The sequence below is a fragment of the Plutella xylostella genome, chromosome 29, assembly GCF_932276165.1.
Source record: "Plutella xylostella chromosome 29, ilPluXylo3.1, whole genome shotgun sequence".
NCBI lineage: Eukaryota > Metazoa > Arthropoda > Insecta > Lepidoptera > Plutellidae > Plutella > Plutella xylostella.
In genome coordinates this window covers 2,674,367-2,694,431 of record NC_064009.1, presented here as the reverse complement: position 1 = coordinate 2,694,431, position 20,065 = coordinate 2,674,367, and the positions used below count along the sequence as shown (strand labels likewise).

Below are 20,065 nucleotides of genomic sequence, written 5' to 3'. Positions count from 1 at the left end.
CGCACACTTTTTCTGTGCTTTCTTTAGCCAGAAACCTACACAGAGGTTTGCTGCCAAAACTTATATTGCCTTTTAAAATATAAATTACTAGATTTTCTACGCAAGCTTCTTTTAGGCTTCGTTTCCAGTAGACAAAATGACCGTAACTGGAACCGTAACGCTCTGCAAACTCGGAATAGTAACAAAAAAATAGTTTTCTTTCAAACTTCAAGTGTTATTTGTTTTTTTCATATTTTTAGGCCAGAATGTTACATATAATAATTTAAATAAGTATTTCACAGAAAGCTGTTCTTCATATTTAAACCTGCATCAAGAGTAGTCCTTTTGTTTCTATTAAAGTTCAATTCTGAATAGTTCAAAGCATAACAAGTTACCAAACTGCGTTCACAATAGAGTTCAAAATAACATGGCGTGTGAAGTTCTAAATTAGTTCGACGCCTTTGTCTATATCTAGCGACCCGAGAAAACCCCTAGCAAGCGATTATTTCACCCGCAAATTATCTAAAGATCTCAGAACACAACACACACATTTGTGATGAGAAACATTAATCGTGAATCATGAATAGGTATCATGATACAGGATCTTTCAAAACCAGCCGGAGATGGGTCGCAATTCTACCTACAACTTAACCCCCTTATTCATAGAGAAGTTACAAGACGTTTTAACTAATAAACTGTTTTGTCCCTCTCTGTCAAAGAACAAATTGTTCCCTGTCGGAGAGGGACAAAACAGTTTATTAGTTAAAACGTTTTGTAACTTTTCTATGAATAAGGGGGTTAAAATATAAAATCAAAATTATTTATTGTTGTTATTTACAATAGTACTTACCTAAATGTTATGAAGGTAGTCTTTTTGAACCTCTGGTTTATGAAAAAGTGTAAAAAAGAATTTCAAATTACCAGCATAATTGGAATAGGTATACATACTGGAAACACAAAAAAAATATTTATATGTACCTACCCTTTACCAGTAAAGTTAATTAATCAAATGGACAACATTTCAAAAAACTAAAGCTGCTATAAATCGAAAACCATTTCGAGATTTAGCTCTCAAGGCCACAAAAAAAATGTTTCTGTATTTTTTGGATGTATCATTTTCGAGAAAATCATAAAATAGTAAAAAAGTGCTGATGACGTCATGCATCAGGTGCGATGCATTTTGATGATCAGAGCCTATAGATTTAAAAACAAAGTAACTGTCACTTTCATTTTTGATTGACGTTGACGTTTTATCGAGTCGTTGTTGTTTATTTGGGTCATTTTCATAAATTCTGTTCTGACACTTTCTGACTATTTTTTTTATTTATCATATAAAATGGTTAGTACTTATTAAGAGATGACCTCTATTTAATATGTCCCAGAGCATGCCACCGCCTACAAAGCTGAAAAAATGCTTCTGCTTATTTTTTTACATGATAAGTACCTACTTTGTATCATCAGAAATATCAATGTCATTTGAAAATGACCCATTTGTTGGTTGGCATGTAAACAAAGTTTAAATGTCACTTGTCAGTGTCATTTATGTTTTTTTTTCGAGACTAAGGCAATAGACAAAAATAAAAAACCGGCCAAGTGCGAGTCGGGCTCGCGCACAAAGGGTTCCGTAGCTTAAATCAACCTATCTCAAAAACTATAAGAGATACTTTGATCAAACCAAAAATCGTTGAAAGAGTTAATTAGCATGCATCACCTCTATTTTTAGCTCGAATGCGAGTGCGACAACTGTCAATTTGATAGGTAAAAACCGGCCAAGTGCGAGTCGGGCTCGCGCACAAAGGGTTCCGTAGCAGCAAAATTACAGTTAAATCAACCTATCTCAAAAACTATAAGAGATACTTTGATCAAACCAAAAATCGTTGAAAGAGTTAATTAGCATGCGTCACCTCTATTTTTTTTAGAATTTTATACCCCGTAGTTATAAAAATAGAGGGGGGGGGGACATACTTTTTACGACTTTGAGAGCTGATATCTCAAAAACCGTTCACTTTAAGAAAAATGTTTTTTAGAAAACTTTATATCATTTTAAAAGACCTTTCCATTGATACCCCACACGGGTATGTACATCGAAAAAAAAAAATTCATCCCTCAGTTACATGGCCCCACCCCTAATTCTTTTTTTTACTATTTAGTGTCATATTTTTGTAGCGGTTCATACAACACATATTCCCATCAAATTTCATCACTGTAGTACTTATAGTTTCCGAGTAAATCGGCTGTGACAGACGGACAGACGGACAGACGGACAGACGGACATTACGAAACTATAAGGGTTCCGTTTTTGCCATTTTGGCTACGGAACCCTAAAAAGTGTTCGAAAGTGCTGTCAAGTTGCCACTTGTCGCACTCGCATTCGATTCTATATTGTTCGTGATCGCCCTGCAGGTGCGCTGAATCATAAATGCTATAATCGAGCGTGTCTATTTCTATTCGAAATCACAACATTAAGAGAGATCCGATTCCAAAAACAATATTTTCCACCTTTCCTGAAATCTGAGTGAGTGAATGTCTCGATTCTAGTAAACATATTATTAACTGTCCCACTATCGGTAAGGTAGGTATATATAGGTATAGGTACATCGTAAATGTTCGGTCAATATTGTTAATACGGGCATATTTCTACTAGGCCAAGGAATTATTGTAGTATAATAGACTAATATGTTCATAGTATTTATATTTTTTGGGTATCGTTACATATTCATCTGCATAATTTAAACTCACCCGAATGTCAAGGACTTTGTTCAGTATATTATGTCTAGTTTAAACCGGTGTCCAGTGAGACCAGAAACATCATCATCGTGTGGTCAAAAGGGTCACCAGAAAAAATGTTTAAATAAAACCCATCTACGTATTTAACAGAAACAAAGCATTTTCTCAAAAAAAAAAACACTTAGTTTGCCAATTTTGCTAGCTTTTTATATATCAATTTGAGAAAATCGCAACCAAACCTACGTAACCTTTCGGGACACCCTGTATAAGTAGTGGAAAAGATCCCCAAACCGATTAATGGTAGTTGATGACGTCGTCCCGGGCATATTGCCCCGGTCCAGCCATTGTTCGGCGCTTAACAGCCGTGTCGGGCGAACACTATATCCAATATTAGCTTTCAGCTCCAGGACATACTGATGCGATGCAATTTACGGGAACACTCAAAAAGTCAAGTTTACGTTTAGAAATTACTCAATCAATTTATTTTATCCAGTGTTCATTAAATTTTACGCTTTTTTTAGTACAAATCTATTAAATTGGTATCTTCTATTCTACACTCACGTGCAATGAAAAAGTTCCACTCATAAAATTCCGACATCAAACAACTCAATTTTTTTCAAACATTTTACTAAATAATTGGACAAAATATTTCAGTTGTTAGTTAGTAATATCCTGCTCTGTTAAATAATGTACAGTGCGCCAAACTTATCTGTTCCGGTGAGAGCGAACTAAATTGATCCATATCTCATTATTTACTAATGAATTTTATATTTATATAGATTAGATGGGTTTATTGAAACCATAAGAGCGAATAACCACTACTGGCAAACTTAAAATCTTATAGAATGAAGAAATATTACACATTTTCGTGAGCTGTCACCGGAACAGATAAGTTTGTGGCACTGTACTTCAATGTTGCGGAAGGCATCATTAAGCTAACCTTTTCCTTTAGGACGACCGAATGGCGTAGTGGTTAGTGACCCTGACTACTGAGCCGATGGTCCCGGGTTCGATTCCCGGCTGGGGCAAATATTTGTTTAAACACAGATATTTGTTCTCGGGTCTTTGATGTGCCCGTAAAATGGCAATATATAGGCCCGCCCCCTATTACATTGGGACTAACATAACACTCTGGCGAAAAGTGGGTGCAGCAATGCACCTCTGCCTACCCCGCAAGGGAGTACATTAGTACAAGGCGTGAGTGCGTGTTGTTTCCTTTAGGAGTAATTTGGTGCTTTTCTCAGTGGAACCTTGTCATTGAGTGTATTATCTGTGGAGGTAAGTACCTGTATTGACTGTCTCGAATGGAACCTTTGTCCATATCCTCAAGGTCTAAACTATCTTCCTAACTCTTGGAGCATTTCCCACCATGCTGGTCCTCTGTGGTGTAGGTAACTAGTTTTTGAAAAAAAAAAACAAAATAGTCTGCGTTTTGTACCTTCTACACTTTTATGTTCATAATAGTCGTAATTCTATAATAATAATTTAAAAATACAAAACAATTCGGCTCCACTGCTCGTGAAGAGCTGCATGAGAATAAATATTTATTCATCACGCGACCGTTACACTAGCGTAGCTTCCATATTTAAATGCCAGCGGTGCGGCGAACGGAAATGTCACTCTCCACTCTACTAGTCTATGGTTAGAAATAAGGAGGCCGCAGAGTATACAGCCTCTTTGGTTGGAACTATCAAAGGCCTCAGAAATGTCTGAAGCACTCTGAAGTGTTCGTTACACGGCTCGTTCGGATATGATGGTCGATGTCAGAAGATTTTAAATTAAAAACGGAATACTCATTTTTTATGACCAAGTTTTATAGATCTGTACAAATATCAGTTTTTTTATCTTTTAATTAAATACATTTAGATAGTGTTATCTAAAAAAAGTGCCATTATTCTTAATTCGTATCCCTAATTTTTGACACTGATGACGACAATGTGATACTTCTTATTGATTAAATCAGTTCAACTTAGTAAAGTTTTGTTTGCGTACGGACTCTATCAATACATTTTCAATATACAGGCCAGAAAAAAGTATTAAAAGACCTAAACATAATGCCTAAATACTACACACTCCTCAAACACAGTAATTAACTTACCATGGCATTGCAAAAACTTTTGTTCAGAACTTTTTGTTGTTGTACTTAATGTGAAATATAGTTTACTAAGAAGAATATTCTACTGAAGCTGCGTACACACCGGGCCAACGAACGCCCAGCGAACGCCAACGGTTATCCCAACGATGGATATTTATCATACATAATACAGGGCAGATTGCAGCAACGAAGGCCAACGAAACCCGTTCGTTGGCCTTCGTTGGCCCGGTGTGTACGCAGCTTTATTAGAAAAAATACATCCTACATTCTTGCCACCGCCTGTGACATGTTTTTTTAAGAAAAAACTTAGAAAAAAACATTATTCAAAATTCCTTTTTCCTGGAAGAATGATCATTTTTCACAAAATTACTTCGTGAGGTATGATGTACAAAGTGAGGAGCTCAAGAGTAAAATAAGGCTTTATTAAAATGTTTCATAACAAGTCGAGTTGAAATTAAAGAAAAATGAACCTTGATTGTTGAAATAATGTTTAAGAAAGGATAGTAGGTACTTGACTACGTAACGTAGCTATTCACGTGCTAGCTTGTTGAAAGTATTAAATTCCACATAGCCCGCAAATTATATTCTTTACCTACAATACAGTATTTACAGTCTACTTTGACTTACTACCCTACCCGCTTCTCTCGCCAGAGATGCGGGTTCGAATCCCGGTGCTGACATGTACCAATGGGTTCTTTTAACTTAAGTACAATGTATGTTACGGTGAAGGAAAACATCGTGAGAAAACCTGCATATCCAGATTTAGCACATCTAGGTATGTGCACCCACCAACCCGCAGTGGACCAGCGTGGTGGGAAATGGTCCAAGCTTAGGAAGGCAGTTTAGACCTTGGGGATATGCAAATTGTCAAAACTCGATTTTGAATCTGGAGTTTAATAAAACTCCTGGGTATGAGTATACACCTTTTATTATGCAACACAACACTTCACCAAATATATCACAATGATCACAATAATTATTCTCGGACACAACTTAGTCAACCGTTCGCTATGCCGGCGCAAGACCAACTGCCTGTCACGAATTGTTCCCCCACCAAGTGAACGAATGATCCAGTTTGAACGAATGAACGAATCAACGATTCGGACTGCCTCATCCGCTCACGCAGCAGAGTTAGTCAAATGATATTCTGGAATCATAACATTAGATTAATACTGAATTAATTTCGTGCCTTACATTCGACCATCCTGACCTCGTGTATGTCCTCATACACGGGTTTCGTGCCTTACATTCGGTGAAAAATTCGTGAGGCAGTCGGGTACAAAGATATTTAAACTACTTACTTCTATAAAGACAAATTACATCAATCTTACTAACATAATTATCATATTATTTCAAAATAACCAAATATGTCTACAATCATCATTTAATTCGTTATATTTTTGTTTATATACTTAGTTGTAAGTTAGAAATTTCGTTTTTAATTTAAAGTGTTATTTTAGTTTTAGTTAAGTAATTTATATTACTTTAACATCAGTACACTTTTTGTATTATAATATAATAATATAAAATATATCCTCGCGAACCCTTCATTTCTCGCGAGAATATAAATAAAATGTGAACCCTTCATTTCTCACATTTTTACATGACCAAGACGAATCATTCATTTATCGCAAGGTCATGATATCTAACTGGAAAATGATTGTCATGTGAACCCTTCATTTCTCACAGACAATCAATCTGAAATAGCGAACCATTCATTTCTCACATTTTACATGACCAAAACGAATCATTCATTTATCGTAAGGTCATGATATCTAACTGGAAAATGATTGTCATGTGAACCCTTCATTTCTCACAGACAATCAATCTGAAATAGCGAACCATTCATTTCTCACATTTTACATGACCAAAACGAATCATTCATTTATCGTAAGGTCATGATATCTAACTGGAAAATGATTGTCATGTGAACCCTTCATTTCTCACAGACAATCTAAAATAGCGAACCATTCATTTCTCGCATACTTCAAGATATCATAATTGAGACTCAATTCATTATTAATTAAGTCTTCATTTGGATTCATATGTCATATAACAGGAAGTAAGTAACCTTATACACCTTAAACATTTCGAACACAGTTCGTAACTAATTAGGTAAAACAAACAAAACCAAAATTATTTTCCTTAGTACACTTGATATTAAACAATCAACAAAAAGAAAATAAAACATCGTTTCACAGTATCACACATTATAAATAAAATACATAGTGATATATACACTATTTTAAGGTTGTTCATCTTTTGCATATTCAATACTAACATCGTCAGATTCGTTATCATTATTAACTTCTAGAGCCGCCACGTGAACCCATGAAAACATTCTGTCAGCAGCGACAGTGGTTTTACGTTTATTTCTTTAACTAGTCAGACCGGGAATAGCAGCAACCCTACAGTGTGAACTAAGTCTATGAAACCCTGGACTGCGGAATTCGGCGTAGACGTGGAAATGACAATGGGCGTTTTGGGACCTATGTCCAATAAAGATGAGACACACATCGTGAGCAAAAAAAGTATTATGACGACAAATCCGTATAAGTTGTCCATTTTGAAATATATTCGTCGGAAGGAAGTATTTTTCTATGGCATTGCACTCTCTCTCCTGATGACAGTTAGGGCGTAATACACGTAAATACGTATTATTGAAATTGGAGAAATTACTTTCAACTGGTTTTATTTACTGAGATAATAAACAAATATAATATTATATGAATGATGATCATTTTGTTAAAAAAATTTAAAATGAATGTGAAAAACTAACAAAAACATTAAAATTGCAGACATAAAATATAAAAACTTTCAAGGTACGATTATTCTAATTGGACAGTAAATCAAGACTAGCGCTTCCGTTATTCATATTCTGCAAAAAAAAAAATACCCTTTCAACGACGTATCACTCATTTCCATTGGTGCTGGTCCCAGCTTCCATATATTTGTGCCCATCATCATTTACTGGTTTTTTTTTTGATTTTTTTCAGGATTGGCCCCCTTTGTTTTCCTGAGATGGTTTGGAATTGCACTTGTCAGCAGTGTGACCAAATTTATCACACTGAGTGCACTTAATGAGAGGTTTCGGGCACTTAAAGAAAGGGTGACCGCGTTCCTTGCAATTGAAGCACGAGAAAGTGAACTGCGACCTTTCAGTCTTGTTCGGCGGCGGACGACTATCTGAACTACTAGATTGGCTATCATTAGTGTGATTTTTCTGTCCCATATTACGCTCTACAAAATAATTAGTTTCCTTATTGCTCATTAGAAATTGTAATAACTGTTCAGGGTTCGTGCATCTCAAAGATAGCGCACTCGTTTTAATAGTTTTATCGCTTAGCCCATGTATGATGCAATCCACTGCTCGCTTGCCGTCTATGTCACATTGGTTCACGAGAGCTAACTTCTCATAAAAGTACAGTTCGATGGGTTCATTAAATCTACTTTTTCTCTTTAACATGTCTTCCAGGGCCTGGCCATAATTCTGTTCACAAGGGAATGCGTTTATTAATTTGGTTTGCCATTCAGACCAGCTAAATAATATAGAGTTTAATCCCTCGTACCAGACTTTGGCCAGCCCCTGGAGCTTTTGCATAGCAAAATACACGGTGATTCTTTCGTCCCAGCCGTAAACAGCAGCACTTTCGTTTACCTTCTTAAGCCACACATCTATCCTTTGATTCTTCGAAGAAGGGTCAAAGTCCGGCAAAATGTTTTTATTGTGTGCTTGATTAGAATTTAAAACGGGAGTGCTTGCTGGTGACGGCTGAGGTTTGCACTGTCTCAATGAGTTTATAATATCGGCCACATCACCGGCCGTGAACGAAGGGGTATTATCGCGTAGTGGCGGCGTAACTCGCGGAACGTCACATCGCCCACCAACACGTGATCGAGATCGTGAACGTCTATTATTGTCATCGCTACGTCGATGGGGACTTCGACGTGCGGAAGAATCTCGAGGTAACTCAGAAGCACGATTTTGCAGCCGCTCGGGCTCCGGGGAGCGCTGCCGTGAAGGTCGAGGCGAGTACCGACGCGAGCGCTGACGCGACTGTCGCACACTTCTCTCTCTCTCAAGTTCTAGCTCTAATCTACGAACCCGTTCCTGCTGCAGCTTCAATTCCTTCTCCCGATCACGGAAGCTCTGGCTGCGGCCGCGGTCCCGCTCACCGCGACTGCTCCGACTCCGGGCGTCACGGCGGCTGCGGCTGCGGCTGCGCCTTCCGGTCTCATCACGGTGCCCAGGGGAAGGCGTCGCCAAACGCCGAAGCGAACTTTCATTATCACCGGGCATTATCTGGAACTCGCACACAAAAACCAAAACATTAGTATGGAACTATTAAATAAACTTCATATTTTATTTTATTTATTTTTTTATTTAATTCACGATACCTAATCACTTTAAAATAGTACCTACCTATAAATTAATGACTCATTTGTTTTTATTATTTAAAAAAAAACTAAATAGAAGCTAACCAAGCTTAGTTCTCTGAAGAGGTACCTATACAAGGACCTAGGTGTATCTATTCAGCGTCTCTAATTATATTTAACAATTATAATAACACAGGAACAAATAGTAGTTTGCAATATGAATAATTAAGCACTATAAAATTATTGTTGATAACTTATGATTAACTATGGTATCAATATTTCAATAATGTAATAATACAATACGACACTAAAATACCACCATGCACTTTATGAATTCACAAGGCACATTTCAATTAGAAAAAAAAATAAAAAAATAACACAACTAAAAATCACTTATGAAACCACGAACTAAAAGAATTTAAGCACGTTTATAACTTGGCATATAATATTATGTTCGTATTTGTTTAATATGTATTTTTTTTTTTTTTTTTTTTGTTACAACTTTTGAATACATGTAAAAATATCAAAAGTTATGTTTACGTAGCGTAAACACAATCCTATTGAAAGTAATCATTTTGTTTTTAAATCACGTAATAAGTGGATTAAATAAGTAAGATCTAATGTCTTTTAGGATATAATTTCATGCTCAAGTAAAAATAAGTAGGCATGGACTTACCACTTCCGAAATTTAATAAAACTCCTGGGTATGAGTATACACCTTTTATTATGCAACACAACACTTCACCAAATATATCACAATGATCACAATAATTATTCTCGGACACAACTTAGTCAACCGTTCGCTATGCCGGCGCAAGACCAACTGCCTGTCACGAATTGTTCCCCCACCAAGTGAACGAATGATCCAGTTTGAACGAATGAACGAATCAACGATTCGGACTGCCTCATCCGCTCACGCAGCAGAGTTAGTCAAATGATATTCTGGAATCATAACATTAGATTAATACTGAATTAATTTCGTGCCTTACAGGAGTGAGTTTTCAAATTGACACATCGAATTTCGAGATTTTGACAAATAATGTATGAGATGAACATATACACAGTAAAAAGTGAAGGGACACTGATGTCGATTCTGAAGGCAGAAATTCTAAATTTAGTGCTGTCAAAACCTTAATTTCTTTGTTTAAAATTCGACTCTATGATTGTTTCCGTAAATGTCATTTTATGCTAGAGCAAATTTTTTAGTTTGACAGCGTTAAAATTAGAATTTCTGCCTTCAGAATCGACATCAATGAAGATCGAAGTGAGATGTCTGATTTTACAGAATCGCAATGCAGGTGCAGGTAATTACTCCCCCACAGATAATAGAATAGACCCATTTTCGTTTTCATCTCTTTAAGTTTTAATAAACGTTCAAAGTACACATACCTGATGGTGCACGGATTAGCAACAGGCTAATAGTGAACGTTACAGCCGCTTCAGAGTAAACTTCCTCCTTCATTTGTTTACTTTGCGGTTAAATTGGTAGCTTTTCGCTAAATTTATTTTTAACCTTCAAAGTGATTTATAGTTGCTATAGTGAGAAAAAAGTGTTCGACATCTAAACAGAGCTTCTGTTCGCAGCTTTTCAGATTACGCTGCCAAGGTTAGCTTACAGTATTTTAAACCGACTTCGAAAAAAGGAAGAGGTTCCCAATTTGTCTGTATGTATTTTTTATGTATGTACCGATTACGCCGCCATTTATAATTTTTACAGTTATTAATAGGCTTAAACCTTTACGGAACACTGTATACGAACATAATGTATGTAACACAAATAATCACTCTTTCCTCGGCTGGGTTCAAATTAAATAAACAAATGAATATAAATATGTGGGGACATCTCACACACGGCCATCCGACCCCAAGCTAGGCAGAACCTGTATGGGTGTCGGACAGCTAATATATCTACATATGTAAATACATAGATAGATACATACTTAATATAAATATCAACACCCAAAACCCGAGTACAAATATCTGTCTTTAAACAAATATCTGCCCCAACCGGGAATCGAGACCGGGACCTTCGCCATAGCAGTCAGGGCTAGTGACCCCTGGCCCGCTCACCACTACACTACACCACACAGCCGTCGAATTCATATCGCAATAAAGTAGAAAAATCTGTAGTTTAACTTACAGAGTTGAACTGATATTTCTACTCAGAAAATACAAAGTCAAATATAAAACACAGCTAGTAGCCACGTGCAAACATTGTAAATACTATATACATTGCATTGTACATAATGTTTATGCAGGTGTACACGCGATACAGAGACTTCATCCCTAACAAATACAGGCGTATAATTTCTGACATAGTAGGTAATTATGTGCCTACGGGCTGTGCCGATTCCACCAATAGCCATAGTAATAGTAACATCATACACCACGAGAAATGAAAAAGTTCCAGTGGCAATATACCAGCACCAAATTACTCCTAAACGAAAAAGACTACCTACTCAATGACGCCGTCTGCAATATTGAAGTTCAGTAAAAACGAAAACGTTACTATTTAGATCAAATTCTAAATAAAATATTTAAAAAAATTGGGGCCATTTGGTGTTGGTAGGAGTTCCAGATACAAGAAAAGCACGTACAACACCTTTTCCAGATCAATATCTCTATTCTGAGATAATTGAAAATAAAAACGAACGAACGAAATTATAAGAGTAAAAAAAACGTCATGGCGATACTCGATCGAAAATGATTTTTGCAATTTTTTTTTATAAGAAGACATTGTGTCATCTATGGTAGAAATAGAAATGAGTTGGTCGGTTGAACATAATAAGCAGACACTTGAAAATGTTGTGGAATAAAGAAAATATATATTTTACAAAAAAACAAATATTACATAAATTGACGATCAAACAGATCCGAACAAGTTAATCTTACAGTACTGTACCTACCTACTCAAAGCTTTTATATCTTCTCACATCTAAATAAAAATAAAACATTATATTTAATGCTTACCTTCTAAAAGGAAAAATTCCAGGCGTAATCCAAATTTAATGATAATCTTTAGATCCAAAAGGATATTTCGGGGAAAACATACTGAAATAGATCTTCATCAGGAGCCTACTCAAATAAGAACTCAACAAAATAGCCTGGTTACCTGGTAACGTACCTACACAGAAAGAAAACCTTCCATTCATATTATCTCATTCTTCTTTATAACAACAGAGAAACGTCATATATTTTTTATTGCCACGTCCCGTGTAAAGGTCATTGCCCCGCAGAGTGTAGCGTTCCCTAGATCGATGCTACGCGAGAGAGCTACGTCATCGAATGACCTTTTGAAACTTAATTGTTTTTTTTTAATTGCCCCAGATGAATGGTCCGATAAAATACAGCCAGGAAATAGACTTGTGTTTACTTTATTATTATTGAAATTTATGGCGTGCTCTTGGCTTTGTGTTGTTTTTAAGCAAATTGATGTGAATTGTGTTTCGTAAAAATATATATTTTATTTTACTTTTATGAAACAAAATAAAACTATATTATTGTAGATCTATAACATTTAGTTATTCATTAATCATAGCATATTTTTTATCATATTCCTCTATTGAAGTTAACCAGGAAAAAATATGTGAATGCAACATCGCATTCAAATATTGACTTTTATTAATGAAAGCAAAACACGAACAAAAGTTCGAACAAAACTCACGGTAAATGTGTGGAACTGGTCTCTGGAACAAAATTATTTCTGCCATTAGTGCGCAGCGACCGAGCTGAGCTGGAAACAAAAGCATGCGGTGGCTTTGTCAACTCGCAGTCTCGCACTCACTGCGCTGGCCATAGGTATAGCAAGCAAGACTAAACAGAACAGCGATCACAGGATTCGATATTATTTTCGAATCTACACAAACATATGGAAAAAACAAATGCCACTTTTGGAACTAACAAATTTGCCTTACATTTTGACAGTGACATTTGACGATACGCAACGTAAACGGCGGTTTCGAATCCTGTGCTCGCGGCTCTGGTATGAATTTCTAAACAAAGAATGCGATGCGTCTATGAGTACGTTGCCGAAAGGTGAACGCTTACCTATACACAAGCCCTCAGACAGCTTGAAAACATCTGACAGTCGGGTTGCCCACTTACCCGACAACTCTCTCGGCACAAGCTTGCTTGTGTTGGGGTCCACCAACCCGTACTTGGCCAACGTGGTGGACTAGGCCAAAATTCGTTTGAAGGAGACCTTTGCTTCAGCAGTGGGGACGTGATGATGGGCCGTGATAATTGTAGAATAGATATCTAGCTTAAGTCTATGCTAAGATCGATTCAAGTCAGAAACTTTGCCAAAGAACACATGGGCTTAGATTTTTTAAATTTAAAATAAGTTTAGCACCAACTTCTCTTACAGTGAATTAAAAATAAGTGAATGAAGTAGGTAAATTAAAGTTTATAAACTTGATCAGACGTGGCATCTGCTTGTAGGTAAAGTTCGCGAGATTTACGGGAAACCTCTCCAGTCCTTCTTGCAAGTTTTGTTGGGAACTGTTGATATTAAATCGGGTCAGATCGTGTCTATTATGTTGAAAGGATTCTTCTTTGTAAGTAAGTATACTTACTCGCTTCCTTGTTGCCTTATTTTATACTAGCTGTTCCCGCGCGCTTCGCTTCGCCTTAAAAAGTTTTCCCGTGGGAATTCCGAGATAAAAAGTAGCCTATGTTCTTTTCCAGGGTCTAGACCGTATGTATACCAAATTTCATTCAAATCCGTTCAGTAGTTTTGGCGTGAAAGAGTAACAGACAGACAGACACAGTTACTTTCGCATTTATAATATTAGTTAGGATTAGGATAGGATGAGATAATATCGTTTATCATGATTTCAACAATATCTACATCTAGCTGTCTAATAATCTAACTGTAATCAAAGTGGTACAAGACATACCAAGTAAATTGCATCAGTAAAACAAAAATTGAACTTCGTTGTTCGACCGACCACATATTTCCATTTGTCTTTATCCTCCACGTATCCACCATAATGAAAGAACGTGCACTTTTTCTCAATAACATCCATTTGACTTTTTAACCGACTTTGAAAAAAAGTAGGAGTTTCTCAATTTGTGTATGTTTTTTTAAAACATACTTACAAAGAGCCCCCCTTATTCATAGAGAAGTTACAGAACGTTTTAACTAATAAACTGTTTTGTCCCTCTCCGACAAAGAACTATTTGTTCTTTGACAGAGAGTGACAAAACAGTTTATTAGTTAAAACGTATTGTAACTTTTCTATGAATAAGGGGGAGCGAGTGTGCGTGTGTTGTAAAGTTGGTGGCGTTTCGTTTCACATGTGTCAATGTCTGAAAAGTACGGTGGTCTTGTGTACTTTGCTCATCCATTTATCTAATCCCCCTTGGGAGACCGTATAAAAGTAGAGAATGAAGAAGTTAATACATTTTATTGCCCACAAGACCGCATATTAGATACATACTTACCGTGTAATTTACGTACAACATGCTGCTATCTAATACCTACTAACAAATAAACACGTAAAATTATGAAAATGAAAATGTTTTGGGCGGAAGCGAAGCACACAGCGTTATGTCTTTGCTTTGCCTAACTTTTATTTTGAACTTCTATACAATACAAAATAGGTAGGGAGGTAGCAATAAGAACTAGGAGAAGGACATAGGCTACTTTTTATTCCGAAAGGTGGAGTTAAAGGTAAAGCTTCCTACTACCTATCGGTATCGTACGTATCGGCCCAAACGAATTGTCATAAATATATGGAGAAACGGCGCGGTGTCAATGCCACTGAAGCGCACTTATTTCAATTTATTTACAAACTAGCTTATGATTCCGGAAGGTGGAGGCTTACCTTAAGGCGAAACGAAGCTCGCAAGCAACAATTATTTGTGAATAAAACCAACCAAACTCACCGCGTTTAAACTTTCAAAGCTCAAACGAAACAAACTCCGTTCTCAATAGTTTGCGGAATTGTTCACCTTTGAAGTTAGCGCTCGAGGTGACACCCCGTAATAATTACCTAATTAATTAATTATAGCTCCTGAGCGAAAACTAATTCTCACAAAGTTTTCGTTGTAACCATAAAATACACAGCCCATAAGTGTTAGGTAGGAGGCGTACAACCACGGCTTTCCTCTGAACATCACTATGAAGTATATAAGTATTTCTGGTTTAATACTTTTTAGAGCGTGATTTTTCAGTAGTCGGGTTTTAGGTAGTTTTGAAACTTACGTTTTATTTTAACCGAATGTTCGGCCGAAGCCAAATTCCGTTTTAAACCACATTCGGCCCATTATATACTTATTTTATGTTGAAGATGTTTTCTTTCATGATACCATTGTTTATCTTTTGTCCCGGCAAAGAAGTGACCTCCTCCACAAATAAGTGACAAAAATGTAATATTCCTATATACAAGAGTGTAATATTATCCGCCTTACTATAAGCTTCCCACTCAATCACACGATACTGTGATACTCACGATTTTATAAATAGTAGTTTATTAGAAAACGGAGTGTTGTGGTTGCATCGCCCCTTGACAGAGGCTGGTGTTTGTTTCTACCCTTATAAATATTTCATGATTTTTATGAGGGTCCGGTCAATACCTGACTTACGAGTAGATTCGATCACTTATAAAATTTAACACTGCATACGAAGATCACTATCTATACAGGTAAATAAATAATTAAGGAGAAACTCAAAGAAACTTTACAAACGTGTTAACAGGCCGCAATTTCCTTCGATATGAGGCTCTTTACAATAAAACAAGAACACAGACGATAACAAACCTTAACACCTGAGAGTTAAGGTCAAAAGTTGAGTAACAACGGTCCGTGTAAACTTTGAGGTTAACACCTAACATGGCTTAAGGTGCCAATAAAACAAGGAAGGATGGTAATTTACGGGTTTATTACGAAAACTCACCTGTTCTTAGACTTTTTATTTCGTTTATATCTCACATTAAAAAAAAAACTCTGATCCCTCTTATGTTTTTCGATGAGTAAGTAGGTTTTATGCATAGAATAACGAGTACTGTACTTGTTATTCTATTGGTTTTATGTTAGGGTTTTAGATAAATAACACTTTTGTGTAATTTCATTAAACACCTAATCTAAGGCGTTCAAAGAAGAAAATTCTTCAGCCTTATAAAAGCAGTCCACTGCTGGACGTAAGAGGCCTCTCCTAAAGTGGGCCACTGGATGCGATCTATAGCTTTCCGCATCCAATAAAAACCAGCCAATCAATCAAGGCGTTCTTGCTCATCATTATCTTGAAATTTGTAAGATAAAATTATAATTTAGGGTGTCATAAATAAATATTGTAAGTAGGTACATGTAAAGTAAGTGACTTTTAAAATTCCCGATACACTGAAATGAAATAAATATCGTTTGTACGTACAATTTTAGAATTACTTGTCAATAGTCAAAATATTACTCTACCACCATTTTACAAAGGCCCCGTCCTTAAGTAGGAAAGAAATGGCTAAAAAAAACACCCAGTGTGTGCTGGAAACACCACCCATAGTTTTTCCAATAAAGGTGTCGGACCACAAACCGCGGCATGCGTCTGCGGATGTCGGACGTCCGCAGCGGACCGGTCCGGACGTCACCTGTCCGGATATTACCGGACCGGACCGGAATGACGTATGTCATTGTCCTCCTTGAGTGACGTATCACATGAGGGTGGTTAGAAAGTGTTAGTAAAATCTTGATAAGTATATTATATATTTTTTAAATTCCGTTGAATATAATTTATCGAAAATAAATAAAAAAAACAATTCTCATTCATGTGACATCCTGTAAACAGTATCAAAATATGTAACATATTATGTGGCCACAGATCTTTCATCGCAAATAACCTAAAAAAAGATTTTACTGAAAAATTACCAAGAAAATAGGTATCTTCTTTATAATTATTTCAGAAGTTCACATGCAGAAGTTGAAAACTTATACAGAATGTAAATAACCTGTTCCAGCCGTCAGCCTTTCATCTTAATAACGCCTAGAGGAGCGCTTTGAAACTAACAACTACATAAAACACAACTTAACTAGCGTCTACGTTTAACTCGAATAAGTTGCACTTAAAACTGTTTAAGTCGCTGTGGAAAGAGAAATGAGAGAGTGGGAAGCCGCAAGTGAACACACATAAGACTAATCATAAGTGTACCACGCAAGTTGTAAGAAATTGATATAAGTTTGCCGTAAGTGCACGCCAAAACTACTGAACGGATTTGAATGAAATTTGGTATACAGATAGTCTAGACCTTGAGAAAGAACATAGGCTACTATTTATCGCGGTATTCCCACGGAAAAACTTTTTAAGGCGAAGCGGATCTCGCGGGAACAGCTAGTTAAATATAAAATTGCCTAACTCCTGCACTTATAAGGGTCGAGCGTCTAAAATGACAAAAGTTTATGATTTCTCCTGTCTTCTGCATACATTATCAGTCGAAAGTTTCATGATAGTTTCCACTAGAAGCGTCACATTTTATGCGAAAAAACGAAAACTTTTATAGTTTTTACAAACTATCAAACCTAGACCTAGACGAACTGAGATTTATGAGATCCTTTCATTTTCTTTCATATCTGGTATACTTTGAATGACATTTTAACATTTTAATCCTACTATGACATTGACAAATGACTAGGTAACTCCGAAACCCTTTTTCAGTAAGCCAAAATGAAAATAAATCTTATAATATGTCTCTAAGCACGTGACACGTCCTCTATCAAACCAAATTATTTGCAAGTTTTCAATGCCTTCATAAATGTATTGTTATTATCTATGGGATAAAAATCGTGCTTACTCTCTCTGACATTATTGGAAAGTGACAGAGTTATTTTTATCGAAATGATAATTTAATGGGCCATATTATTATACCAACATATGTGTTTTCATAATCTATACAAGTATAAATATACTTACTTTAATTATGCAATGCAACAATCTTTGGGAATTTTCTAAAAAGTAGGTTTTTCATGAGGTTGTCAGGATGTTTCCGGAAAATGTTGTGATTGATTATTTAAGTAGATCTAATACCGGTTTTCCACGGTTTTGGTTTCGCCAGCAGTGGGACACAATAAAAGTTTTAAAAAACGTTTTTATTACCAACTTTATAATTATTATATAAAGTTGCATATACACTAACAGAACACATAATATTATCTTTATTCACGTACTGTTATTTGTTTCAGGTATATGTCAAATTATCCTAACTTCATTCATGCGAAATCGCTGGTAAGAACTAGGAACCATTTAGTTTTTTTAAAGCTAAGTCCTGTATTTTCGATGGTTGGATAAAAGTATTCTGTGGAATAATATTGATGCTGTCGCGTACATAATCATTAGATATAGGTAAATTGAAGAATGTGTATCAAACGTGTGTTTGTACGTAATGTTACGATCAACTCTATTTGCCAGTTTGGGTCCACAAAGCCACTCAGTGCACACTCAAAACAGTTTACCGTGAGCACTGAGCTAATATTGGCTTTGAAGGATATATTGTATGAGGTATCGATCATTGATCACTGACCAATAATATTTAAATGATATTGAAATGATTTCATTCATTCATTCATTTCATTCATTCATTTCATTCATTCATTATTAGATAAACATTACAAATAGGTCCTTACCTTACACACATTTAACTACGAACATTATTGAAAAATATTACGTTAATATTCTTGATTTAATCTTATTGGACAGACATAAACATTAATGTCTCTTCAATTATGCGTCTTCATACTTGTTAACGATTAAGACAAATCGTATAGACTCAGGTATTATACGTGGTTTCTCTTCGCTTTGAAATTCAGCGGCATTTCAGCGGCCAGTCAATCTGTAATCGGTTCTACTACGAACGGATTACAGTCTAAAGTGGTGTGGCGTTCATTCTTTCTAGTCCAATGGCTCGGCCGATGCTCGCTGGAACAAACAGGGTGTGAACAGTGTCGACTCCTTTTATCTTCATTTATACTTCAGATGCTGCTGAATAAACGCGACGTCAAGACGCTCATGTACCTTTGAGCGAAATGCGGAAAAGGATAGGAAATTGGTCGTAAATGGTTAGCCTAATTCGTTGGTTTATCGTGGGAATGTAGAAAGAGATTGGTAAGTATTCTAATATCGGCAGATTGAGAGACGTCGCTGAATAACGTTCAGACAAGACGTTGGACGTTACAGTCAACAACTTGACGAGTTGTTCTTTAGTCATTCAACTAAGTAGCGTCATCCAATGAAGGGGCTAGCGGTTCAATCAAACAGGAGATTAAACCAGATGTCTGCGACATATATATATATATATTTTTAAATTGCAATTGTTATTATAATTTTACTAAACATACACTACAGTCGAATCAAATTTTATCGAACGCAACTATAAAATCGCCACTGAGTTAAAAATAAACCACACTCTTCTGAGCATCGAATACCACCATAAATTAATGCTATACTTTCGCCCCGGAATGCCATACAAAATTTGAGGTATGCGGATATTGAACCACTCATTCCTAGCCTATATCAATAGTACGTTGTAATACGAGAGCGGAAACTTGGTCATGACTCAACTCACCCGGAAATAACCCATACGATTCTTCAAAATTAATATTTAGTCAGGGCTTTAAATGAGCAAAATACTTTAATAATTACCTACCATAAATAATTGATACTTTAAACTAACCACGAACTAATAAAACTAACAGTAGCATATTATTTACGTTAATAAAAATCCACATAAAGAACACTTTTTTCACATCAAAGGTGAAACGGAACGAAGCGTTTTCCGAATTTAAAATAAACTAATGCGTATTGGCCGAGAATAGCCGACGGCGGCCGAGTGCGTCCGGAAATAGACGAATGACTTGAGACGCGTTTACATTTGCCGCCTTGCATTCGTGCTTTCATTTCAATTG

The 20,065-nt window shown here is 36.2% G+C and overlaps 2 protein-coding genes across 2 annotated transcripts in view; one reads left to right on the top strand and one right to left on the bottom strand.

Moving 5' to 3' along the window:
* LOC105388958 (GTP-binding protein REM 1) overlaps positions 1-20,065 on the top strand; it is a 93,141-nt gene that overhangs the window by 15,301 nt on the left and 57,775 nt on the right. The window lies entirely within an intron of this gene.
* Positions 7,700-10,124, bottom strand: LOC119692955. The gene is made up of 2 exons (XM_048631859.1): positions 9,855-10,124; positions 7,700-9,110 (listed from the first exon to the last, which is right to left on the bottom strand). Exon 2 carries the CDS (start codon positions 9,099-9,101, stop codon positions 7,794-7,796), a length of 1,308 nt encoding a protein of 435 aa, XP_048487816.1. The 5' UTR covers positions 9,102-9,110; positions 9,855-10,124; the 3' UTR covers positions 7,700-7,793.